The 25,829-nt window shown below is 44.3% G+C and overlaps 1 protein-coding gene across 19 annotated transcripts in view; it reads right to left on the bottom strand.

The window, feature by feature from the left end:
* Positions 1-25,829, bottom strand: part of LOC107126370 (AGBL carboxypeptidase 4) — a 1,456,730-nt gene that overhangs the window by 219,482 nt on the left and 1,211,419 nt on the right. For 8 of the 19 annotated variants that reach the window (XM_065522885.1, XM_045386456.2, XM_065522880.1 and 5 more), the window contains 3 exons: positions 23,540-23,673; positions 21,099-21,483; positions 4,805-4,953 (listed from right to left, as the gene is read on the bottom strand). The exons of 7 other annotated variants lie outside the window; for them this stretch is intronic. In XM_065522885.1, the coding sequence (XP_065378957.1) occupies positions 4,805-4,953; positions 21,099-21,483; positions 23,540-23,673 (668 nt within the window). Of the gene's footprint in view, positions 1-4,804; positions 4,954-16,358; positions 16,423-21,098; positions 21,484-23,539; positions 23,674-25,829 lie in introns of all 19 variants that reach the window. 4 more of the 19 variants (XR_012420370.1, XR_012420379.1, XR_012420371.1 and 1 more) reach the window with 2 other exon arrangements.

Here is a 25,829-nt window from a genome sequence, read left to right as displayed (position 1 = left end):
TCATTAAAAAAACAGTGTTCGCTTTGACATTGCCATTTACGTTGTGCTTCTGCTGTGTCTGTGAAGGGAGGAAATGGCCTCTGTCGGGACACTGGGCGGCAGCTGCTAACGAGCTAAACTTTCTAAGGGGCATGAGAAGGATCTGCCAAAGGTCCTTGTTTTCAGAAAGGCCTGCAGGCTGCCAATGTCACATGGTCAGAGACATCTGTGGAGAGGTCCTGCTCTAAGAGACTGGATGCATACCCAACTAATGGTAGACCAGCAAGACCAATTGTTCAAAAAACTATTAAAGATCTTTCTACTACCGGAGCTTGGCTTGGGAAGGAAGGCGAGTACACATAGTTAGGCAGTCAGGTCAGCCAGCAAAGCTTCTTCCTTTACCAATTACTGAAATTTTCCAACCATCAAGAAGAAAAAAAAAAATAGCAACACAACCCACCCATGAATGTAAGTCAACAATCTACCTGCACGTCTGACTTCACCTCCTTTTGCTCAAAAGATCAGACTGCTGCAGGCAATCAGATAACTAGATCCACCTGGCCTCTCTGTGCTGTAAACTTCAGTGCTGCAAAGCTGTTCATCCGCTCAGGGAAGATAAGCAGCCTTGGAGCGAGATGTGCTACCTGGCTGCTGGCTAGGCAACACGGACACCAAGGTCAAGTGTGGCCTTTCCTCCGCAGTTCGAACTGCAGGTGGGCAGTCTGTGTGCCAGACTGGGCATGCTGAGGACAAGTTCCCTGCTGCTCCCTGCTGGACCCTACATCACTTCCCTTGATGACACTTGAAGCCACCCACACAAGCTTCCTGAGACAGGAGAAAAACAAGGAACTTTGAATTACATTAAATTCTGAATCAGAAAATCATAGAGATGGATGCCAACTTCAGATTTTTCAAAAATCTCTGCTTCCCCCCTATCCCACCCCGACCCTCTGGGCCTTGCTTTCCTGTGATCTTTTAATTTGTTATTCTTGAAAGGGAGAAGAAAGTCCTTTTAGCCAAAGTTCTACAAGAGAAAAGGGGTACTAGTATTTTTGAGTACTTATAATGAACCAGGTATTGTACATTCAATTTACTTATTCTTCATAATGACCTTAAGAGATGAAAATAGGTAGAAATTATTTTCCCATTTTACAGATGTAAACAGAGATTCAGAGGGACTATGTAACTTTTCCTAAGGTACACAGTCAATTTTGGAATCAAGATTCAAACCCAAATCCTGAAGCCTCTGCTCTCCTTGTCTTCCTTGCTGCCACCAAGGTGGTGCTGATATAGATCAAAGACAGCAGACCTAACACATCAATGTTCAGTTAGTTTTCCTTTTGAGTTTTATCTGTATCTGCCTGGCTATTTCCCACACCACCTTCCAGTGCAGTTCACCACTGCAGACAGGGAAACCAGGAAAACAGCCACGGATTGGCCTTTGCCTCCAGTCCTTGCCCCCTTCAACCTGCCCATCCTATAATCACGACAGATCAAGTTCCCTAAAACATCTCCTTCCTTGTTTGACTAGATGACTTCTGTGGTCTTTCAACTGTGTTTTTATGTAAATCCTCTGGAATTTTGAATGGCTCCCTGTTTCCTATCATATTTAATCCAACTTCCTTAGTCTGGCTTTGAAGGCCCATTAGAATCCATTCTGTTTACTACTACTTCATTCCCCTACTATATTCATCTATAATAGTCCATCTATACTACAAAATTCCTGAACTTGTTCACTTCCTGCTACTTCCAGTGTGCTGTAACATCAAGAGGATGGGTGCTGGAGTGGCCAGCCTGGGTGTAAATCTCAGCTCTTCTACCTGCTTGCTGGTTAACTTGGGCCACTTTACTTTTCTGAGCCTTACTTTTCTCATCTATACAGTCAGCAGATCATTGCTACCTCAGAGTTGCTGAGAGGGTGAAATGAGAAAAGATATGTAAAGCGTCAGGAGGACAGCAACTGTTACATCCTTTACCCCCTTTCCCCTCCCCAGGTTTCTGCTCCTGCCATTCTCTTGCCCAGGAATGAATGTTTTCCCTACGTTTTCTTAAGCCTGCTAATCTTTCAAGCCCCAGTCTAAAATTCAGGAAACACTCCTTAGTTACCGCAGGGCTAAGTTCTATCCTTTCTGAATTTCTAGCCCACTTAGAGCCTTTGCCACCTGATTCAGTCCTTCACAGTACATGTCAGTGGGGAGGGTCAAGGCTTTGCCTCTTCTGTCCCCTACAAAGTGATATGGGCTAGTCTGTACACAAAGCAGTAAAAAGTCATGGGCGTATTTAATGTCTTTATGGAACTGTTTTTCACTTCTGATGAGCTGCTGTTCCTTGGAGATGAAAATATTTTCTGACATTCACTCAAGTACAAGGCCAACTTTAGAGCACACAAAGAAACGGGCTTCACTATGACCAATCACAGGTATATACTGGGGCATCTAAGACAAGGGCCCCTGAGGTTAGCAAGGCTCAAGGTCACCTGGAGCAATGGTCAGCTGTCAGAGATGTAGCAGAACAGACTGGTGAGAACACTGGCCTGGGAACCAGGAGGTCTGGCTTTCAGTTCCTGCCTGCCTCTAACCTGTTATTTAATTGTAGAGGAGTCCCTTCTCTGGATATGTTTCCCTATCCATACTACATATAAATTAGGTTATTTAAAATTTAATGGTCTTTGCAGCTTTATGATTCAATGAGTTTTTGAAATAAAACATTTTAGACAAAGAAACACAATGCACTTTACCCAAATCAGAAATTTGTGTGGCAAGCCCGATTCATGTAAACCACAGTATACTATTCGACCAAAGTTTTAGTGTTATGTGTCAAAGGAGGTTATTAAAAATATGGCATCTGGTAGGAGGGAACTTGATCAGAAGATATTTATGTGAAAAGTTTTATAGGACAAAAATCATTTCCTACTAGGAAATGTATCCCATTCCAGTGCTCTAAGCCTTGCAGAGATTAAGGCCTCTGATCGTGCAGACAGAAGGAAGGGTTAGAGAAGACAGCAGAGCCAAGAACAATGAGGGCTACTTGGGGGATGTGGGAGATGCTTTTCTGGGAAGCTGCCATCATTTCCAGTGTGTCCACTTCCTTTCCTCTGCGTTTAAAACTCTCTCTGCCTGACTACCAATTAGGTGCAAACAAAAACCAGGTTAGTCTTATAGCAACACGCTGGCAAAAACCAATGAAAAAACAAAATAGGCATTTTCAAGATTTGCTGTTCAACTCATGTGTTAAAATATTAAATGAGGTTTGAGAGACTCGTTTTCTGGGGGAAGAATGCTATCTTTGCAAAAGAGGCCCCCTATACTGCTCTGAAACTATCCATCAGCCTTCAAGGCAAGGGAGAAATAGATTTCTCTTGGAAGCTACTTTAAGAAAAACTCTCTAGTCACTCCACAATGTGTTCATGACTAAAAAGAAATCAACAAACATAGTATAGTCCCAACTTTTATCTTTGACTGGGGAAGGTTCACCAAACTTAGATACACAGTTTGAATCAGAAAGGCCTTTGGAGAGCATCAATCCGATCCCATCTTTCACAGATAAGGATGCTGAGACCCAGAGAAGTGAAGGACCTTCGCAAGGTCACACAGGTAGGATAGATGTAGAGCTATACTAAGAACTCAGGCTCCAGGCTGCCGACTTCCAACCTGTCATGCCACCTCTCCTCTGCAAAGCTGATGTTTCAAGCCTGTTGAAGGGAGCAAGGCAAGGCAGAATGGACCTCTGCAGGGGAGGAAGCGCGCAGTGGGAGATGCAGGGAATGACAGCACATCCAAGAGAGCCCTGAAAACTAATACGTTTCATTTCCTCAGCTTGACAATATTTGCTTTGGCTCAGGTTGGCCAGTTGCAGAGACATATCTGGACAAACCCAAATAAAACAAATTTTTCTTTCTCATCAACCTACCAGAGAATGATACTAAATAAACAGAGACCTTTTGAAGCATGAGGCAAGAAAAATGAACCAACACATGACGCGTTAAGGAGCAGCATGAGGGGCGATGTCTGTAATGCATGCCACAGTGGCAGAGAACAAAACACTAAAGCTGAATTTCACCAGTGCCTACACAAAGGGCTCTGATATACTTCTTTAAAGATCAGTTCAACTGAATGTTAGAAGAATGTCAGAAAAGTTTCCTCCCCTGCCCTGCTGGTATATATCATCATGTGGCTTTAAGATTTTTCAAAAGCGATTCCATTACTAATAGTGCTTAAGTTTTTGTTCATGATTTGTTTTCAAGGTCATATAAATAACTCTGAGGAGTTCTCTGTGGTCCTAGGACTGTGGGCTAACCACTGATGCATACACAGCTTGAAGGAGGCTTAGGGATAAGGGAGTATGTCTTATTCATCCCTGTATTCCTGTTATCTAGCACAGGGTTTAGAACATACAGATACTTTCTAAGTGGTGAATGAATACAAATTGAGTTGTTATCTGTAAATCAGATACTTCATTTCCAGCTCACCTTATAAATTTTAGGCATCTGGTTTCATAGGAAGGTGGGACAAGTTTCATCAAACTCTCATGGGAGTTAAGAAATATCTTTCTCACTAGTAAGCTATTTTAAAATGTCAATTTACTTTTATAGTTGCTTTGGCTCAATATTAAAAAAAAAAACAAAGAAAAAAAAGGAAGAAGGAAGAGAAAACGCCCCAGCAAAGCTACGCTACTTATAATATACAAATTCCAGAAACAGTCTTTCAGGGCTAGGCCAGGAGGCCAGCCAGTCAAGCTGTGATTTGGAAAGCTCCCACCATACTCTCCACCTTTACTCTGACTAACAAACACTTGCAGGGAATGGATATTGAGCTTAAAACACTACCTTGCCATTGTCTAGGATATACTTGTCCATGACAGGCGCAGGAGCGGGGTAATAGGACGACGTATTTGCTTCCTCACTGAAAGTGCTCCGTAACTCCGGCTCGGGCTCGAGACATTCTGACTTTACTTTTTCCAGATCAATGGCGGGACCTAGGCAGTTAAGAAAAGAAATCTGTCTAGAACTCCAAGGAAAATAAAAGGCAAATATTTTTAACTAGGCATCTATCAGCACACAGTGGCACAAAAATATCCTAGCTTATTTTTGTCCATTGAACTACACTTAAACCCAGACTTGAAAATAATATGAGGCATGAATGTCACAAGGGAAAAGGTGGAAAACTGGAAGACAAGAGTGGACTAGACTCTAATCAAGTTTGAATGAGAAGCACTCTTCCAGGCTGTCATTGTCTAAATGGAAAGGCAGGGATTCAACTTCCTGCACAGGAAAGAGGTTCTGTTAAGGCTGGGTTGGAGAAGAAGGGGTGGCAATTACTGGAATATGCAAATCGTGTCTTTGCCAAAATCCTCACCTCAGTATCTTACAGTGGAGAAGGCCGTAACAGAAGAAGGGAGCTTAGGAAAGTGTGGGCAAAAATGTGAAGGCCTCCCCCTCCCCAAGACCTAGTATCTAGACAGGAGCATTTGAACCAAGAAATTAAAACACAATACACATTAAGCCCCTGATTGCCTGATCCAGCAGCTACTCTGATTTTTATTTTAATGCAATCAACACAAATTACATGCAGTTTAAACAGCGAAAGGAAGCTAGATAAATGGTGATAGTTTCTAAAGGGGTTATTTTTTCTCCATTAGCTTTTAAAAATGGACTGTTTTTAAAAATCACCTATTGTGTGTTGATTACTAAAGGGCAGAGAAACAGGATGAAAATGGGTAAATAAGGCCAAATGACTTGATTAACTTTTGTGGGAGAACAACTTCAAAGGCCAACATAATTTAACATGCTGGAAATTCTCCCCATGCAAACATTTCAGGAGTTGACTGAGATCAGAGATTTGGCTGCTGCCACAGCAGCTCCCTCTGGCCGTGCATGTTAACTTAGATAACAGATGAACTCACAGACCAGCCTTCTCTTATCCTAGCCATGTGGAAAACTGGGTACAAAGCTCTTTATATATTAAAGCCCTTTGTAACAATCTGCTTGCAACTCTGGGTTCAGTTGACACATCCTAGACTTTGGTTGGTGGCAGTGAAGGTCCTGGTGAATTTGTTACTAAAATTCCTCATGATACAGCTTCCCAGGAGAGAATATCAATCCTGAATTGCTGGCAGCTGCTAACTGAAAGATGAAATCTCTGTAGTACCCTAAGATTTCAAATGAAACTTGCACAAACCTGAATGCAAGATGACTGGGGAGCAGAACAGTGCAAATAAAAGAGCTTGACTCCTTCTGGTAGAGATTTCAGGTCCCATTCCTGGCTATGCTATATTTTAATTGTGTGACCACAGGTGAGTAAATTACAGATACAGAAGTTGGCAGAGCAAAGGACCAATAGCATCGTAATCGTTCTGACAGCACCTCCCAATAAGATGTGCAGGACCTATTCAAGGGCTGGGCCTAGGTCTTATTCTTTCCTTTGTCCCCAGCACCTAGCGCTGAGTAGGCACTCCCTAAATGTGTGCTAAGTAAATAAAACAATGACGACAATGAATGAGTAATTCTAAAGTTTCAGAAGCAAATACCAAAGTTTCTTCTCTCTGGGTGGGATCACAGGTTAAATTTTTGAGACACAAACAAATTCAAGTGGGACATTTGATCTTTTCTCAGATCTGGGAAGAGGTAATTACTTAAATTTCCCCTAAAGCACATGGCTGAGTTGGTGTGTGAAATCTCTTCCAGGTCTGACCTTCAGCCAACAGAAAAAAAATAATAGGCTGAAAAGAGGAGGTCCATGAAAGCCACGCACTCACAGTCATCTTTAGCAAGAACGTGCCCTTCCTCTAAAGCCTCCTTTTCCTTCCATGAGAGGCTGGACAACAGAATGAATCCAGTATAGCCGTGACTTCAGTTGATTCTCTCCCATCCATCTCTATAAAGGCCATCAAAGGGATCTTCCACATGACCCTGTCTTTCCTTGCTTAGGCTGCCCACTACCCTCAAAATTAAGTCCCACACCATGGCCTCCATAAGGCCCAGAACAACCAGCCTCCTTACCTCTAGGGTCATTTCTCACCTCCCCCACCAATATTCACCTCTGCTCAGGTACCCCAAATATTATGTTGTTCCAGGCGTCTGTGCTGTTGTCTTGGCCTTGAACACTACCTCATCTGTCTGCCAAGCGCCCAGTTAGACTTTAGGACATAGCTCAGGTGTCTCCTTTGTGAGGCTTGACTGTCATCACTCCCAGGTAGGGGGGTCTCTACATTGTGACTACTTTTAGCAAATTATGTTTGCAATCGTCTGCCTGTCGGTTTTCAACATTAGACTATAAAGCTCTTCAATAGCAAAGCTTTACTCCCTTTAGCATCTTGGAGCCTAGGGAAGTGCTGGTACATGACAGGCTCTTAGTAAATTCTTCATGACATGAGAGGGGAGGAAGAGAGGGACTTTAATGGGCTGTGACAAAGATTCTGAAGTACAGTCCTGCTGCTGAGCAGAGGTGCTTGAGGGTAGAGGCATGGGCAGGTGGGAAGCTGTTCTGAATGTCTGTAACCTTTCTTGGAGTCCGAGAAGTAGAAATCAGGGCTGTTAATTAGAAATCAGAAGCATCTAGTTAGAATGGACAATTCAGATGGCACAGTTCCAGACAAAGGGCTCTGCTATCACACTGTCTACAGAGGGACAGCTAAGGGACATCAGAGGGAGCAGGGGTTGAGAGAGTCACCTCTCCGGCTCCATCCTGTTGGTCCCCTCCCACAGTCAGATTCCATTCCAGGCAAAGTGGCTGGCCTAATCCTCTCCACACATATACCATTCTTTCCTGCCTCCTAGTCTTTGCTTGTGCCATTCCTTTTGTCCAGAACATTCTGCCCCTACAGATGTCCACCTACACAAGCTCCACCAGTGATGCAAGGCCTGACTCAAATGCCATCTCTTCAATGAGGCTGCCCTATCCCCTCAAAGACTAGTAAATAATTCTCTCTAGCCCTTGGCTTGGGATTTGGAGACAGAGCTCCAAATACTGGGTTTAAGTACAGGGTTTTCCACTTACTGCTTAGCTGACTTGTGATCTTCCTTGGGTAGTAGAGCTCCACCTTCCTTTGGACTCTCCCCACCCCTCTGCCCCCACTCTACCATAGTAATCAGATGTGCTCATTCATCTCTATGTCTGTCTCCCCTACAAAAGGAGGAGGGGGCAGCCAAAAATAGTGTCTTTTTATGTCAGAGAGGAGGCTTGAGGGCAGCCAAGGACTGTGTCTTTTTATGTCAGAGACCAGGGCTCACCTGGCACAGTGCTTGATTCACATTCTATCCTCAAGAGATAATGTACACATAAATATAATGGCTTAACCTCTCTGATCTTGTTGTCTCACCTGAAAGAAGGAAAGATAACAGTGACTTGGCAAGACTGAGGATTAAATCAGATAACTATATATATATTATATGTGTGTGTATATATATATTCATATATTTATATGGAACAATGATTTCAGAGTCTGGTACAGAGTGGGTGCTTGGTAAATAGTCGTTCACTCCCTCTCCACCCACTCCCACACAAGTCACACTTGTGCGCTTAAGTTCGTCTCTACTAAACCATAGGTTCTGTGAAACAGAGGCCCTGCTGTTCTGCTTTTGCCCCTAGTGCTTAGCACAGGCCCAGCACAGAGCAGGTCCTTGTACTCCACAGCCCACCCACTCTCCTCAAGGCTCACGATGGTCCCCTCAAGGCTCACGATGGTCTCCTATGGGACTGATAAACTTCTGTCAAATACAGAAGCTACTATACTGAGATCTTGGCGTTCAAGAAAAACTATTTTCTACACTTCTCAGTCAGCACCATTTGCTTAACACCTGGCAAAAGCTCTCCGCAACAGCCTCCTCCTTCCAGGATATTGTCTACAGAAGGTCAGCTTGAAAAGCCAGCCAAAGGCACATCTTAAAAGGGACTTTTCAGGAGACCTGGGTTTGAATCCCAGCTCATGACTTTAAAGTCAGGTCATCTTACCCTCTCTGCAACTCAGCTTTCCTACCTGCAAAATGGGGGTTACCAAAAGCCACCATGCAGGCTGCTGATGCCTCTGGAAGGGCCTAGCACTGAGGCACAAAACAGACAGAAGTGGGCAAAATGGCAGATGAATGAAGGAATGAATCAATCAATAGAGCGCAATGTTTAGCATTACAGGATCGGAAAGAAGAGGAACAAAAAAGCATGTGTTTTCTTCGGGGAGAGCAGGGAGGGCCCCTAGTGCTTTTAATTTAAGAGGGGGGAAAATCACTTCATTGCAAATTTTAGTCGGCTCCACTACTGATGTTGGCAATTTACATCTCATTACAACAAATGCTTCAGATTGCTGTTTTGCTTTTAAAAAATTTCTGAGGCATTGTTCTCCCTCAAACACATGTGACCAAATTAGCCACAATAATAAGCACTTGCGTTAAGAGACAGCATTGTACAATCTGGCGCAGATATTTTAGGTAACAAAAGAACTTTTTTCACTTTGTGGGAAGAGTAGGAATTTTTTTTTAAAAAAGGGCTTTGATCCATTTGCATTCCGATATTGACACACACTTGAGGTTTATTTGGGGGAGAATATCTCTTCCATGGAAAGAAACCTCTCAGCTGGGTAAAGGAAGCTTTTTAAAAGCATGAAAGGTAGTACTTGTCTTTTCATTCAATCATTCATGAACCCATTCATCTCACAACCCCTGACTGCATATCAAGATCTCGGCTCTGTAAGAGGCACTGGGGACCCAGAGACAAAGTATGTTCCTGTTCTGGGGAAGTTCAGATTTAACATGTGAAGCACTATTACAGAGCATACAAATAACTCTGATTTAACGGATGAGCAATAGATTTAGTGTCAGAAAAACCTGGTAAAGATCCTGGTTCTGTTATTTACTTTGCCTCTGTAAGCCCTACTGGCTTTTTCCCTAAAATGGAAAGCATGACACACAGTTAGGGTCTTTGTAAGTGTTTGCTGGGGCAACAAATATATGAAATTACACGATTTTCTATTCTTGTTGTATCATAAACTGGACTAATGCTGTTCTTTCTGATTAACACAAATGTTTATGTTTGTGTGACTTCTGGGTTGAGAAATCACCTATTTTTTCAAACATATATGTGTTTGGACACTAAATATTTCCGATTTCAGCTGAAATAGAAAGGTTAATTATATATATATATATATATATATTTTTTTTTTAGAAAAAACGATTAAATCCTTTTACTTCTGTAAGTAAACAGGAAGTTTCTCTGCAATAAGTACCATCCTATTTTCTTCAAAAATGCAAAGTAAATCAAGTCAAAATTCTTAAATGCATACAGAACATCTGCTGTGGCACAGGGAGTACTAGATTTGGCAGAATAGAGATGATTTTACTGTTGAGAAGGACCTGGGCATGGGAACAGCTACATTAACAATGAAGGAGTTAAACAAAGGCCTTGGAAAAAGACTAGGGAAGATGCCTCCAGAGCTGGGTAGGAGGATCCCCCTCTGTGGACCTTCTCAGACCCTCTCAGAAGTCATCAGCTGCTCTCACCTGCTGCTGTAGCTGTGCTTCTGTTTCTTAGCCCCATTAGGCTTCCAGTGAAACACAGACAAATCTGGTTTCATTCCTTTGGTGAGAATCTACTAAGTGCCGCTGAGTGCCAGCCCTGGGCTAGGTGGAAGTGGGTGCTTCACAGTCTATCAGTGGAAAGAGACAGGCAGCAGACTGCCACCACCCATGTGGCTAACAAGTATTAGGAAAAAAACTGGGGCAGAAGCAAAGGAGGGGGTGCTGCCTCTGGAGGAAACTAGGAAATCTTCAGAAGGATGGTCACAAACTTATGTGTTGGGGCTTGGAGGATGAGAGGAGCTTGTTGGGTATGAGACCCTAGGGTGGGGTAGTTCTCATAAGGTGAAGGCAAGTGGCACAAACCACAGGCTCACTGTGCACAAAGGGTGCAACGTGATGATCTGCATGAATTTGGGGAGGGGGAGATCACTGCTGGTTAAGGGATCCTAGAAGGTTTCGGGAAAGTGGTGATCTCTGACTGGGGCTCTGATGGATGGGTGACATCTTGGGGAGGTGGGGGAGTAGCGAGGCCGGGGTTCTTCAGGTCCTCTCTCTCTCCATTTTCTGAGTGCCTTCTTCGAGTGAGGGCAGGAGCAGACTTTGTTGGGCAGAGGCAAGAGAAAAAAATTCTAGCATGAATCCTGGATTAGGTGAGATCCCAGCGGCTCACACAGATGCCTCCACAGTGGGGCCACACCCTCAGGGAATGTGAACCACAGAGCGGCAGAGTTGAAATGGATCTGAGAGAGCCCCCGCTCCAAACGGGAGAAGCCCACCCAGGAAGAAAGAGGTAAAACAAGCAGGCCCGGGTCCCCAGTCTTGGGGGTCAAGGTTATCCCCGACTTTGAGGAAGTGCAGATGCCCACTTCAAATGACATATTTGAGAAGGAAAGGTGGCCGAAACCTACAAATGTCTTCTTTGTTAAGTGTCTTATATCAAATGTATCTCTCTTTTTTCTCTCTGTAGCATTTTTCAGCCCACTGTCAGGTGATTGTTTAATATCTCCCTGACTAGAACATAAACACCAAGGGGATGAGGAGTCTTGTTCGCTGCTATATCCCCAGCACCCAGCACAATGTCCTTCATACAGAACACTCACTAAACATGTGTTTAGTGAAAGAAGTTAATCCTCATGATGGTCCCACAAAATGGACCTTATTATCTCTGTAAAGACTCAGAGCAGTAAAATAACTTGCCAGAAGTCACACAGGTGGTGAGTGCTCAAGTTCAGCGTCGTCAGACTCCAAAGACAGCTCTTTCCACTGCCCTGCCCCTCCTCAGTGAACTGTACTTTTCAGAGCTTCTTGCCTAATGCTCACTCTGTGTGACCCTCAACTAGTCTCTGATTTTCTCAGACATTCCTTGGGGGTCTGTGAAAAGCTCCACAATCGTGAGGGGTGCGGTGGAAGGGGAATAGGGTGTCACCTCTAGGAGCTCTGAGCTTATCCTCTGGTGGCCAGGGAAGACTGGACTGCTTCTTCATCTGTGCTGCTTCTACTTTCCTCCTGCCCAACTATCTGTGCCCAGAGAGTATCCAAATGGCAGGATAGGTGCAGAACGCCCTGTCAGAGAAGCACTGAAGGCCCACACATGTGCTCAATGCATGTAAAATGGACCAGAGTTGGCTGGGTTGGGGGGCTAAGGAGTTGTGGTGGGAACAAGCGGGGTGGGCAGCACAAGAGCTGCTCCCAGGTTCCTGAGGGACCACTGTGGGCACAGTGAGTGCCCGAGGGCAGGAGTTATGAGGAGGCAAAGTTTGATCACATGGTGGATGTCTGTCCAACAAATCAATCCATGACCCTGACCTCAGCTGATACTCCCTTCAGGCCATGAGCCCTTCCAGAGTAGGGACCATATGGGATTCATCTTTGCTACATGGCTGTTGATTGATTCACCTGGCTCAGAGGAAAACAGCAACTCGGGAGTTGAAGGACTGCACCCCAGGCCACTCCAATGGGGAAGTGCCCCCATGAACCACCTGCAGGAGGGTCTGGGGTAGTTCTGCTTGCTTTCACCTGTATCTGCAACCTCATCTCTTCCTGCTACCCCGCCCTTCACTGTGCCGTCCAACCAGAACTACTTTCAGTTCCTTGAATAAGCCAGCCTCTCCTACAACTCCAAACCTTTGTTTAGGCTCTCCTGTTGCCTGAGATAGTCCCTTAACCTGGGGCCTCCTCCAGCCATCCACAACTCTCCTACCCCAGCCATGTAAGGAGCTCTCTTTTGTATCCTTCCCCAACATCCTGGGAGCTCAGGACCAAAGTGAGGCTCACCCTGCATCACCTCACAGTCTGCTGATGAGTCTGTGACTTCTTTAAGGTCACAAAGGGGGCTTAACAATTTGATGTCTCTGTGCCTAGCACAGGGCTCGGAACAGAGGAAGGATCCAATAATGTTCCCTGCACAAAAACATTTTCCTACAGTCAGAGCTGTCCAATAGTGGGACAGGCTGCACTGGAAGGAAGTGAGTGAGCATCTTGTCTCTAGGGGAATGTTACTGGAGGCTGAGTGATTGCATGGCAGGGAGACTAAAGAAAGCTTCTTGTCATGTACAGGAGGCTAGACGAGGTGAACTCTGGGGTTCCTTATGGGACTAAGGTCCTAGGACTCTAAGAATTACCCCCCACACTCAGAGTGCCCCCTGGAGCAGCAAGGGAGGGTATGGCCAGCCTCCGGGACCTGCTGAATCCTGGCAGCCAAACTAATTCCATCCATCCATGTTAGCTGAACACAAACGTTCCACTGCTTCATGATACTGGGTTCATGAAATCCTATATATTCTGATTCCACATGGCATAGATACATATGTCTTTTCTACTCTCTGGGCCTCAGCTGTCCCTCTATAAGACAGAGGTGAAAGGTTGAACTCGGTTCTCTCTAAAGTGGCAATTTCTAAGAAAACTCCAGGAATTATCTGGTTGGTATCTTGAGGCCATGTTGCCTGGTAAGGCTGAAACTTTTAAGACGTGGTGGGCTTTTAAACTAAGCAGGAAATATTCATCTAACAGCTCAAGGGTCCTGCAGTCACAGAATGCACGGCAGTACTGGATGGTATAATGGCCAACAAAGAAGGCCTAATCAGGAGGCAGGCAAAAGGGACAGTGCCACAGAAGCACATGGCTGAGGGACTCTGTGATCAGACTGCCTGATGCATGGCAAAGCAAGAGGGGCCTCAGTTCTGAAAACTGGTTCTACCCTTTCCTGGGTGTGTGACCTCAGGCGAGTTAACCTAATCTCTCTGAGCCTGTTTTATCCACTGCTGAGGTTGTTTTATATATGGAAAGTATTTAGTGTCTGGCCGAAAGCAGGTATTCCAGAGACCAGGCTTTGTCTGTAATGAACACTTTCCCACCTCCATTTCCTGACTGGCAAATCCAAAAGAAAACAAGCCTGTTACATGGCAATATGGAAGGCAAAACCCTGCTCCAATGGAGAAACACATTCCTATTCTGACAATGGGGAAAAGCCTAGCAACTTCCTCTGGATGTTCTAAATACCTAGGCAGTTGTTAGAAAAGGGACAGCCTGGAGTTGTCCCTCAACCCCATCCCCAATGCCCCCAGGAAAACGGAGTCTAGGAAGAAAGGGAAAGGAGGGTCCTGAATTGTTCAGCAAGCCTGAAATCAACTTTTAAAATAATCTAGGTTTATTTTAAACTGTGGCTAATTCTAATTTGGGCAACAGTTCAAAAAAAGTCCTTCAAAGTAGATGATGACCAATATTTTTCAGAGCACCTACTCCACTTCTTACTACTAGATCTCTTCGTGCCATCTGAATTGAGCAGGGTACAATAGTTTTTGAAACTGCCCCACCACTAACTGTAAACCGGCAGGCAGACTGTGGGCCTCTTGGGCCTCACCTCCACAAGGGAGATGTAAACACCTAACTAGACAAAATGGCTCTTGTCCACCTGCTTTGGGCCTTTCTCAAAGCCCAACTTTTTTATAGTACTCCTGCTCATTGTGAGAATGAACTGAGGCTGAAAGAGATGGGAAAGAGCTCTGAGACAAACAGGCCCCAGGAAGAGAGTCCTGGCAAAGAGAAGACTGAGCCACAACTAGTGATGTCTAAAAAAATCCAGGAGGTCAAATGGGGGTTTGAGAGCTAGAGATGGGAAGATGGAATTCTGCCCAGGAAAAGTTGGGGGTGGTAATGGACAAATTCTATAAGCTACAGACCAGTGAGCTTGAAATCAAGTCCAGGCATGGTTGTAAAATAGACTGTTCCAATATGATTTCTAAGGACTTACAAGGGGAAATAGGAAATCTCTAGGAGTCATTCAGGGTTGACCAAAGATTAAGACATGCCAGACCATCACATCTGTGTCCTGCTGTAGCATAATGGGTGCCTACGATGTGCCAAGCACTATATAACACATTTTCTCATGCGCATCTTCAAATGATTCTACATCTTGATGCAGTACCTCCTGAGCACCTACTATATGCTGGCCTCTAGGCAGATGACTTTACTGCATTTGTTCATTTACTCCTTTTTTTTTTTTTCCTTAGACAGAGTCTCACGCTGTCGCCAGGCTGGAGTGCAGTGGCATGATCTTGACTCACTGCATCCTCCGCTTCCCGGGTTCAAGCTATTCTCCTGCCTCAGCCTCTTGAGTAGCTGGGACTATAGGCGCACACCCCCATGCCCAGCTAATTTTTGTACTTTTAGTAGAGGTGGGGTTTCACCATGTCGGCCAGGAAATGGTCTCGATCTCTTGACCTCGTGATCCACCTGCCTCATCCTCCCAAAGTGCTGGGATTACAGGTGTGAGCCACTGCCCCCAACCCATTTGCTCCTTTTAAAAACCATAATAGTTGATACTATCATTCACTCTGTTGTACAGATGAGGAAACTAAGGCTGAGGAAGTTAAGTAACTTGCCCGAGGCAACAAAATTTGAATTTGGAAGAGCTGGGATTGAAAACCCCAGTATTTCTGACCTCAGAGCCCATTAGGGCTCTTAATTACTGAGCTAGTTCTCCTGTCTGTATGTAGTGAGCTTTAAGATACCTATATTACAGAGGAGAAAACAGAGACCTGAGAAGGGTTAAAAAATGTGTATGAAGTTACACAGGTAATAAATTAAGACAGCTGAAATTCAAACCCAAGTAATATCTGCTGCTGAAGCCCAGGTTGTCTCCAGTACAGGAGAAAACCAGCATGAAGCATTTGGCTGACATTAGCTGCCTTTTCTAAGGCACTATCAGAGACCTGGGCTTAAAGAAGCCAGTTCAGACTGCAAAGGATTTTAAAGATCAAAGCTGGTATTTTAACGGACCTTGGACAGCACACAAGGTACAAACCCCGAGGGTTACAGAGGTGTTAGTGATCCAGCTCTAAAAAGTTGAAACAGATATGCAGGCCACAATGGCTTTCTCCTTTTTCAAAACTTGCAGCCAGCTTATGATCTAGCCAACAGGACATTATCTCTTCTTTTTGCCTTCTCCTCTCTAAAATGGAGATAATAATCCCTACCTGGCCTTGCAACAAGACTATCAGAATTGTCCAATGAGATAAAAATGTCAAGGTGCTTTGAAACCGGTAAAATGCCATGCACATGTGAATTACTGTTATTACTCTAGTTATCTATGCCTCTTCTGGTTAGAATTCATCATTTTTGCCTATATTCCCTGACACAGGACACACGAAATCTAATATCATCATCTGCCTCCCTCCTGCAATTACAACACTGATTTTATTTGCCTGGTGTCATGCTGTGTACATGTACGTATTCCCTGTGAGACTTGTGTGCATCCTGAAGGCAAGGATTACATCTGCTCCTCTTTGGATTCCTCACAGAGCCCTTGAGAGTCTTATTTGAACTAATGTTACCCGAGTCACACCACAATGAATTATACTATCTAAGTGGTACTTACAGTGTAACAAACTGGGGAGGACACCGTAGCCTTGGACTTTGCCTTCTAAGAACAGGGAATCTAGCTGAGGAGAAACCAAGAGAGACCCTAGAATTTACTCCATTCTCACACATGGGGGCTTACCCTCCCCCAGCTGGGTCTCTATTGTTCCGCTTCCCTTCATCCCCTAAAATTCTCTGTGGCTGCCAATGCCCCGTTTAAACACACCATTCTAATCTACTTGTGTATTGTTTTTCAAAAAGGCACTCTGTCTTGTTCATTACGTTATTCCCAGCACCTAACCCAGTCCTAGAACAAAGGATACCCTTGATAACTGTTCACTGAATAAAGTAATGAATAAATGAATATACACAGAAAAACATCTGTACCTTGGAATATCACCACACTTTTTGCATCCTCGGCATTTCCTTATTTGGGGGAAGATGGGCAGGAAAGGGAGAAAAAGGAAAAGGGGACTGGCATTTATTGAACACTTACAATATAGGGGTCACTGGGCTAAAGTTATTACATATGCTTCCTTATTTAATTTTGACAGTGGAGGACAGTGGGGTTGTTTACCATGCTAAGATCACAGACAAGGAAAGTTCTGTTTTACAGAGAGAGATGATGTCCTTTGTGGGGAGTAACGGGGATGGAGGGGACACCCCCATGTTGGGAAAATTGAAGTCTAAGAGCTAAAGAAGGTCATACAGGTGAGGGGCCAGAGAGAGGCACACAGGACAGGGTCAGGAGACCCTCAGGAATAAGCCAGTGACACTTTTTGGGCTTGTTTCCTCATCAGCAAAATGAGGGTGACAGTCTATAGCCTAAGTTCTTTCACAACTCCGTGACTCCATGTTGGAATACTTCCGATTAAACCCATCTTTTCTTGTGTGTGGAATGAATGAAAGAATGAATAAATGTACAAATGAAGACGTGTACGATTCAGTGAAGCCTCTGAAACATACTCTCTTGCTGCTATCCCCCACCCTTGGGTGTGGCTCCACCTTTCTGACCCCAACCTCCCCAAGGTGTGCCATTATAACTCCCGGCTGCTAACAGACCCGCCTCCCACTCTGAGTCCCCATCAGTCTGAAAAGACCAGGCGGCTGCTCTCCACTACCATCTACCACTCGTAGGACGCCACTACGTGGGTGAGTAAATAATGATTCTTCCAGGCAGGTAGATTTCTTTTGAAAACTGAGCACCTCCTGACCTGTTGGCCTCCCTCATCTCTGAATTTGCCTGTTATGGTGTGAATGATCCAGCACCCAAGCCAGACAAAGGCCCTTGAGCTAGGCCCCTAGCTGAGGTGGACAAATAAAAATACTCAAGGATATGCCTCCAGGAGCAACACTCAAATGAGGCCCAGGGGGCAGAGAATGGCAAAGCCTGAGCCCTACATCAACCCTAAGCCAGGACGTGTTTATCAGAGGGCAAGTGAAGCCATGAGTCAAACAAGGGTCTCTCATTTGCTTTCTGGTTGTTCTCTGCCTTCTTAGTGGTGTTTATAGATCACGATCTGTTACAGCAAGGGGATATCTTACTAGACTTTCCACGAGAGAATTCTCCCTTCATATGCTAACCTCTCCCACAGAACTGGCACTCTGTGTTTTAATAACATGTTTACCTCCATCACTACCCTCTCCTGCTTCCCAATGTCTTAGTCTTCTTTGGATATCCCCAAGTTCCTAGGCTCGGAAAGCATTTGGTCAAAGTTAGCTGACTGAATGAATAAACAAATGAACAAACATATATAACCCCTCTTATCTTCAATATTGTAAGAGGATACTGAGGCAGAGAAGTTAGTTAACCTGCCCAAGGTCATATAGCCAACTACAGGCTGGGGGTGCCTGAGTTAAAAGCCAAAGTTAACCCTGTCTTAGCTCCTCCATTACATGATGTTGAACAGGAGCTAACAGTAATCAAGCATTAACAGAATGTCAGGCACTATGCTGTGTGTCACAAGGCTGTAATATGATCATTCCCATTTTACAGATGAGAACACTGAGGGTCAGAGACATACACGCTCTTTGCCTAAATTGCTCCTCACTCTCCCCATCTACTGATTCCTGTTTCGGTAACAAAAATTCATCCTTCAGGCTCCAGCCTAAAACGTGTTTCTTTCAGGAAGCCTTCCCTCTCTGACCCCTCAAAATCTGGTGGGTAGTTCCCTCTGCTGTCCCACAGTCCTCTATGGTTTTGTCCCTATGATGGCATTTATGTACTGTGCTGTCACTGATTGTTTCAGGATCTGTTTCCCTCATCAAACTTTAAACTCCTCAAGGGCAGAGGGCAAGGTCTGTATTGCAAATATACTGAATTCTTACACTAGGCAAGATCCCTGGCATGTAGCAGGAGACCAGAAAGTATTCATGGAAGAAAATACGGTCACAGGAAAGGAAGGAAGAATGGAAGGAAGGACATGAGCTTCCCAAAGCCACAGAGTTGGGAAGTAGGGAAGTTGGGATTTGAATCCAGGCCATGAAAACATACAACCTCCTCTTAAGGGTAGGGACCCTTTTATTTTATTCTTGTGGATTTGTCTTGGAACTTGGCACATTACCATTCTCCTATTAACATGTGTTAATCAATAGACTTTTAAGCTTTCACAGATGAGGGACAGTGGGTGTGATTTTCCAGGATGCCTGCAGTCCTGAGAGGATAGGGTGGGTGCCCTATGCATACTTGGGGCTCCAGCTGATTTACGTTGAGTCCAACCCATTGTAATGATGATGGTGACTCAGATCAGGGAAGAGCTATCCAGTGGTCTGTGCAATGGCCTTCAAGGCCTGTGGGATGGGAGAGCCTAGAAAGATCAAGACACTGAAACTATGCTTCAGGTCAAGTTTTTCTACATGTGTTAGGACTAAAAGAGGCATCTAATGATGTAAAATGCAGGGTGTCTTACCACCCCAGAGGCTTAGGAGTGGTTTCTGGAGTTTAAACTCAGTTCATAATCATGAAAAACAGGTAGTTTCCCTGGGAGTTGAATTAAGTATGAAGAATTTCTGTTTTTGGTGTACTTCCCCACAAGCCCCCAAGAAGTTTATAAAAGGCATAGCATACAAAGCACACTGAAAATACAAATCATTCACTTTAAGATTGGGAAACATTTTTTCCTCTCCGAAAATTTCAGTTATCCCCATCCCCCATCACCGCTACAAGAACAATATAGCTTTTACAAATTTTTACATTTATGATTTCTCTTTGAGATTTTATTTTAATAAAGAACTTTACTAACTTTTGAAGCTGCAAACCATATGCGACTTTTCGTGTCCCTGTGAACCTCTGTAGACTATGATTTGGGACACTGACTTGCCAAAGCAATGGTAGAGTTCGGGAGTGGACAAACTCCAGCCTATGAACTAAGTGACTAGAGTTGAGACAGAACTCTACCTCTGCCTCCCTAAGTGACTCTGGGGAAGTCCCAATGTAGTTTCCTTTTCTATGACAAGGACATGAAAAGGCCTCTCTACTGACTCCTTGGACCATCCAAAGATCTACTGAGCCACTACCTTGGGGACATACTTTAAGAAGCAAATGACACCTACAAATATAAGTAAATTAGGGTAAGAATAAATCAAAGAAGAATGAAGCTTCATATCTAAATATATTATCTAGATAATGAAAACCTTCATAAGGGCAAAACCATATTTTATTTAAACTTTGAGGATATTCCTAGACTAGATTACCACCTTCTTCAAGCAAAGCACACTGACTCAGAGTTTATCAATTACTGTCTTCAGGGGCTATGGAGGCAATGAACTTGTGTTATACTGATTTCCTCAATACTGACTGGGCTCTATCTTTTACAGTTCTGGATTCTTATGTTCTGAAAGCATTTTTCTGTCTTTCTCTCTCTGGTAGGCAGTCATTTCTTCTGATAGTCAAGGCTGCTGCCTCTCAGATTTCTTGATCCCTGCTTCTAAACCACTTTAGATTGGAAAACCTGATTAGTTAAAATAGAGTGCAATATAAGAACCTATTTAAAGTTCTGTGAGCAAACCAAAGGAGTTTTATACGTCTTTATATTCATCTTCCTAAGGTCATGTGCCTCCCTGCTCAAAGCTTTCTAATGCTTTCCATTCCTACCAAAACGAGTTCAGACATCCCAGGCTGGTCGTTTTCAAGTCCTTCCATCTTCTGTCCTCAAAGCACATTTGCATTATTCCTCTTAGTGTGCTCCAGGTATTTTCCCATGCTCATGAGTGCTGCTCAGCCTCCTCTTGTGCCTTGAAACACTGCCCACCCTTCAAACCTCAGTTCCTTACTGAAGTCTCTCCATGCCCTCAGTTACGAATAACCACTCCAAGCCCTGAACTCTCATATCCATTTTGTCAGCATTCTCCTTTGGCATTTATCACTTTCTGACTTAAACTAATACATGTTGTTAGGATCATGTCTACTTCTTTTTACTATCCTGAAATTTCCTTGGAGAGGTTCCCTACAATCCCTGTTACTGCCTCTTGCTGAATGAATGCATAAATGAGTGAGCAGTGACAAATATTTTGTCAGCTCTTATTCTCTGACCCATGTTCGCCAATGTTCCCATAGCTGAGGCTGCTGCATACATAAGCTCCTATCAGATTCACTATGAGTGGGAGTGACTCTTCCTTGAGACAACTGATAAGCCAAGTGGCTGTCCTTCCCTAGCCTCCAGGGCACTTGGTCTCCCTCTCCCCTTTCCCCTCCCAGAAGAGGATCTGGATGAAGCATTCCACCCATGTGGAGTGGTAGGTGGCCTGCTGGGGCACTCACCGCTGCCAAGCCGCAGGAGCAGCACGTCCTGGAGCCTCCGGTTGAGGTCACGGAGCTCCTTCATTTCAGACACAAGTGCCCCGTATTCCTTGAGCTTCTTGGCCTGTTGTACCAGCTGCCTGCGAGTCCGCTCCAGCTCCTGCTGGAGGTGGCGCATCTCTTCCTGCTGCTGCTGGTAATTGCGCAGCAGCTCCTCATACAGAGCCCGGGGCACCACAGCATCTTCTAGACTGTCCATGTCCTCTGTGCCTGGCGAGGCCTCCACGAAGACCTCTTCCGGACACGTGCTATGGCCCAGGCTCAGGCCGTTCTGCTTCTCTAGCCGAGCCACCACGGCCTCGATGCTCTTGTGCGCCACTTCGCTCGGCTTCCGCCCCTCAGGTCTCTGTGTAGGACAACGAGAATCAGTTCAGGCAAGGGCAGCTGGGACTTTCTTGGACTGCAGCTCAATATTTCCCCAGACAATCCTAAAATCACAGAATCACAGAACATCAGTGCTTGGAGAAACCTGTGCAAACACTTAGTCAAAGCCTTTCATTTTATAAATGGGGAAACATTTTATAAATTTTATAAATGGGGTTCTGAGTGGGGAAGAGGCTTGCCCAAAGTCATAACCAGGATACTGATTTCCCAGGCCTGCACTTTTTCCTTTCACCACTCTGCCTCCTGGATGCATATATCATGACCACCCTTCCCAATTCCCCAGGCCCCAGCCCACCCACAATGCCTAGGCAGTGGCTTGCGCATGGGGGTGTTCAATATGTATTTGTGGAGAATCAGGGAGAAATCAGGCCAGGCCAACTGATCCCAGAGGAGTCACAAATTTCTTCAACAACAAAAACAAAAAATTCCTCCCCTAAAGGCAATTCACCATGTAAACTTTTCATCAAGAATGCTTTAGATGGAAAGGATGTTAAAAACTCTAGTCTACTCTAATCTAGGGAAGAAAACATGTCATATTTTCTCTGTTCCTCCTCTGCCTACTCACTCAGAACTGGCACTCAGTAGGGGCTTGAAAAATGTTTACTCAACCGAAAAGTTCAAAGAATTCTAGCACTGAAAGGTACTTTCAGTTTCACTTCCTCATGTTCCAGGTGAGAAAACTGAGGGTCAGAGAGGGGAAGGACTACACTTAGGGTCACATAGTGAGATACAAACAGAGCCAAAACCAGAATTTGGAATCTAACTTCCAGTACAAGGCTCCTTCCCCCCACGTCTGCCAGCCTCTCCCTCAGCAAGACAGTGGATAGAGAGAAGAAAGTTAATTTACACAAGAATTATCCAGGACTCCCCCAGGGCTTGGGGTTCTACTGCCAGAGGAAATTCTAGCTCAGGTAGCTACAGCTTCTACTGAGGGGCAGTGAGAGTTACAGGATCAAATGAATTCTTTCACTCAGGGTAGTAGGGTTAGGAGCTCTCCTGACTGGGGCACTTGTAGGAAGTGCAGACGACTGAGGACAGGCACGTCTCACTAAGTTTCAGGAAATTTAAGGAAAACCAAACCAAATCAAACCCAGCCCAATGAAACTATGACTCTGATATTGTGTTACATGACAAAATCTTAAGTCGTTTTATCTGCTGGGATAAGGTGCTACCAGTGTAGATGAATTTATCATTTATCTAAAGTGATCGTTACAATATGTCTGCGTCACAATAATGTGAGACCCCTGGAGGCAGGGACCATGTCTGGCTAATGGCTCCAGGTACCAGCACAGGCTCAGGCCCATAGCAGGAGTACAGTGAATGCCATGAACTGAACTCAGCTACATTCCCTGGGAACACCCTCAACCTTGTGTCCAAAATCAGACCATGGGCAATGCAGAAGACATCCCATTTCCTTATCTTCCTTCTCCCTTCCTCTCAGGTATCTACTGCACAGAAGAAAACAGCTAGCTTGCCGAACAAGATTTTCAGCAGTTTCCAAAGTAAAGGCTGGAGACCAACTGGGGCACACAGCAAGAAAATACAACCTCATGCAAACGTTTTCATCTAACCCAAGGTCTCACAGATCCCTTTTGTGAACCTCGTGCACTTCCCAGTGAGTCCAGCCTTAGCAATTTGGGGCAATCTGACAGTGACTGGCCCTAAACTTCTCCCCAAGAACAGCTGCTTAACGTTGTCGGAGCTCAGCAGTGGCCTCTCCAGAGCTGTGGGCCAAGGAGAAACACACCGTTCCAAACTTCCAACAGCGATGACACTGCACAGACTATGCAAACAGGAGCGTGCTTGGTGGCACAGCATGAATCAGGGCTCTCTGGAAAGTTGGCCAGCAAGGCAAATACACACTAGTTGTCCCATGCTTTCCCTACCCTGAAAAAAATCATGGCCTCTGATACCAGGGGACATTTACATGGGGAGAGGAAGCCAGACTGAAATTCTTTATCTATGAGGTATCTGAAAATGCTCCCGCATACTTCCAAAGAAAGAAAAGATTTTGTTACCTTGATGTGTCTAAGCTGTAAATCTTCTTCCCCATAATCTTTAACCTCTCCATCTTCTTCTACATGATTAAGAGAAAGCTTGGGGATTTTTATTTTCTTCTGCATCACACTGTTTTCAAGGTCAGATTTGTCTTCTAAAATGCATATCAAGAGAACAAGGTTCATCATGAGTTAAAATGAGTCATTATGAGTTTGGAATGCCCAAAACCTCAAATGCTAGAAAATAATCGAGGCCAGACCAGTTAAAAATGAAAAACAAACAAACAAACTCAAGGCCGGTTCCCTCTTGCATGCAGGCATCCTAATAGCAGTGCAGATCAAACTCTAGGAACAAAGGTGCTTGCAAAAAGCACTGTCATACAAAGTGTTGAAATAGCAGCCAGTGAATTTGCTTAGGGGTTTCTCTAAGTGTACCTTAATGGGTGGCCTTTTATGGAATTCTAGAATCTTGAATTGGAACAGCCCTTAGATTGCTATCTGATCTAAACTAAAATGGCCCATGAATCCCTCAACTCAACTGTGATCTTTCTAAGCCAAGTGTCTTCCCAGGAGAACTTGGTGGGTTTCTGTCAGCTCAAGTACCAATAGACATGAGAGAGATTATAGCTGATAGGGATGTAAGGAAGGGCAGGGGTATCTCCACAGCCCTACACAAGGCAGGCTAAGGTAAGGCAGACGGGGGAAGAATAACATTTATCCCCTTTTTACTGGTATCAAATCTCAGCATGCCTGAGTCTGAGGGACCTCAGTGAACAAGTGGTCCAACTCTCTCATGTTACATGAGGAAATTCAAACCCAGAGGATGGAAGAGGCTTGCCAACGGCATGAGCTGAGGAACAGCCAGGAGTGGGAAAGAGGCCTCTGGCACCTCGTCCACTGCTTACATGTGCTGACAACACATAATGAACGTAAAGTGCTACACAAATACAAAAGGATATTATTTCTACTCATTTTCTCATTCTTTAAGCTCAACTTCAGATAATCTGTTTTTTTTTTTTTTTCTGCACAGATTTCAAACTGGACTTTCCAGATTTGTCTCTCACTGGATATGTCCAAAAATAAAAGTTCAAACAAGAGGGCTCCAGAGGTAAAAATCTCAATCTTTTCTGGAACTGTACCCTTGTGGTAAAATACTTTGTGTTCAAAGCTTAAATTGACACTTTAGAGATTGCTGTTTCTCATAGTCCTCAAAGGTTCCCATTGCTATATCCCAAATGTGTTTTGTAGCATGTTGCCCAATGTTGGATGTAGCATATGGCCAGGTAGTTAGTTAAATCCAGTCTTGAAGGGGTGTGTGTGTGTGTGTGTGTGTGTGTGTGTGTGTGTGTGTGTATACGTATGCATGTATTTGCATGTGTTAAACATGCTCTTACACTGTTCCCAGGCCAGGCTTCTCTCCTCACAACTTGTTAGTAAAGCTGAGAAGGCAGCTTATAAGCACATAACTATTCCAGAATGTACTCAAATGCTGAATCTTCCCAAACAGTCTTAGTGATGAAGGCCCAGCTGGTCAGAGGTGGGAGTCCAATATCAGAGACTTAAGTGTGAACCTCAGCTTTTCTATGACAGGAAGAGGACAGGTATGTAAGGGCCTTAATCTCTCTGGACATAATGGAGGTTGTGAGGATGAGAGCAATAATTCACGCAACTCACTGGACAATGCCTGCTACACACTGGCCATTCGATGGATGGCACAATATAATTGGTATTGTCAATGTGTTCTGAATCATTTTCTTCTCTTAAGCATAAAGTGAATAGAGATTTAATTTAAAAAAATGAAGAAATGACTTAAGTAGGGTAAGGATGATAAATGAACTGCTCAGAAAAAAAGGAGGTGGTCTTTGTTAACAACCCTCTAGGGATGAAAATGGCCTTTCCCACTGAGCAGAGGAGCAACCCTTGGGTTTCTATTTTCACAACAATGGCTCGTTCTTGCACTCTTTGTGCCTATAAAACGCATCCAATGGGTTATGAACAACAATAGGGACTCGGGGTTTTCTAAAAGAGCAACAGTTTCCCTCCTACAAATCACTGCTGACTTATAAGTTAAAGGGATGCTAAAATGTAAAACCTAAAGAAAGTACTTCAGATGAAATTATCTTACCATGGTGTTTGTGTATGTGTGTATGTTTGTGTGTCTGTGTATGTGTGTGTGTGGAAAAAAACAGACAAAAAGAGAGAAAGAGAGAGAGAGAGGATGAGGGTGGTATTAGGATTTCTGAATGTGTTGGGGCAAAGCTCCTGGGCTAGTCTTCAATTTGACAAGTTCAGGACAAAGTTTGACATGCAG

This window comes from Macaca fascicularis, chromosome 1 (assembly GCF_037993035.2).
Source record: "Macaca fascicularis isolate 582-1 chromosome 1, T2T-MFA8v1.1".
NCBI lineage: Eukaryota > Metazoa > Chordata > Mammalia > Primates > Cercopithecidae > Macaca > Macaca fascicularis.
The sequence above is the reverse complement of the archived record's forward strand: the minus strand, read 5'-3'. Positions and strand labels throughout refer to the sequence as shown.